The sequence below is a fragment of the Sinocyclocheilus rhinocerous genome, unplaced genomic scaffold (assembly GCF_001515625.1).
Source record: "Sinocyclocheilus rhinocerous isolate Xijiao unplaced genomic scaffold, SAMN03320098_v1.1 scaffold1102, whole genome shotgun sequence".
In the NCBI taxonomy this organism is placed as follows: Eukaryota; Metazoa; Chordata; class Actinopteri; order Cypriniformes; family Cyprinidae; genus Sinocyclocheilus; species Sinocyclocheilus rhinocerous.
The window spans coordinates 44,425-45,815 of NW_015640208.1; the positions used below are offsets into that span (position 1 = coordinate 44,425).

General features: G+C 36.7%; 1 protein-coding gene across 1 annotated transcript in view; it reads right to left on the reverse strand.

The window, feature by feature from the left end:
* Positions 1-266: 266 nt before the first annotated feature.
* LOC107752562 (glutamine--fructose-6-phosphate aminotransferase [isomerizing] 1) overlaps positions 267-1,391 on the reverse strand; it is a 43,937-nt gene continuing 42,812 nt past the window's right edge. Inside the window, exon 17 of the mRNA XM_016568570.1 lies at positions 267-488. Within this exon, the coding sequence (XP_016424056.1) occupies positions 267-488 (222 nt within the window). The remainder of the gene's footprint in view (positions 489-1,391) is intronic.

Below are 1,391 nucleotides of genomic sequence, written 5' to 3' on the forward strand. Positions count from 1 at the left end.
TGCAAAGCTGAATTTTCAGCATCATTACTCCAGTCTTTAGTGTCACATGATGCTTCATAAATCATTCTAATATGCTGATTTGATGCTCAAGAAACATTTCTTATTATTATCAGTGTTGAAAACAGTTCTGCTGCTCATATTTCTGTGGAAACAGGATCCTTTGATGAACAGAACATTTAAAATAACTTTTTTGTAGCAAATTAAATCTTTACTATCAATTTTGATATATTTAATGTGTCCTTGCTGAATCAAAGTATTTATTTCTGTCATAAAATACACATCAGGGAGGTCAGGAAGTGATGAAAGCGAGAGCGTAAGAGACTCACGTCATATCCGCGGAGCACAGCGAGGTGGAAGGACAGCATCTGTAGTGGGATGACGCTGAGGATTCCCTGCAGACAGTCCAAACAGTGAGGCACTTTGATGGTGCGGCTGGAGTTGTTGATGGTCTCATTGTCCTCCTTATCACAGATAACGATCGGACGGCCCTACAACAGCAACATAATGTGATAACATTATAATCCACTTAAACAAAGGAAAAACTGCAGAGACAGCTAGGGCTGTACAACATAGCAAGCTTTTAATTCAGTCTATTCTTATGTACTTAATTGTTCAGTTAAAAATGTGTTATTTAAGCCATAAAGTTGTCAAAATCTTTAGCGGTGGGCCAACTGTTTTAGATTGGGGTTTAGGTTGTCTACTGCAAATGCAAATGTTTTGGGTGGATCTTGCTTTATGTAAACATTATTTTACAGAGAGTCCAGGGCTCAACAATAAGTATTTTTTCCGGATTGAGCCAGATTCTTTAAGTGGCCCCACTGCAAAAATATAAATATTATATTTTAGTATCATACACCACTGTTTAAAAGTTTGGGGTCTGTAAGATTGAAAGTAGTTTATTCTGCTTACGACGAGTGCATCTATTTAATAAAAACAGTAATTTTGTGAAATATTGTTACAACTTAACCATTTTGCAAAGCTGAATTTTCAGCATCATTACTCCAGTCTTTAGTGTCACATGATGCTTCAGAAATCATTCTAATATACTGATTTGATGCTCAAGAAACATTTATTATTATTATCTGTGTTGAAAACCGTTAAGCTGCTTCATATTTCTGTGGAAACAGGATCCTTTGATGAACAGAACATTTAAAATAACTTTTTTGTAGCAAATTAAATCTTTACTGTCAATTTTTATATATTTAATGTGTCCTTGCTGAATAAAAGCATTTATTTCTGTCATAAAATACACATCAGGAGGTCAGGAAGTGATGAAAGCGAGAGCGTAAGAGACTCACATCGTATCCGCGGAGCACAGCGAGGTGGAAGGACAGCATCTGTAGTGGGATGACGCTGAGGATTGCCTGCAGACAGTCCAAACAGTGAGGCAC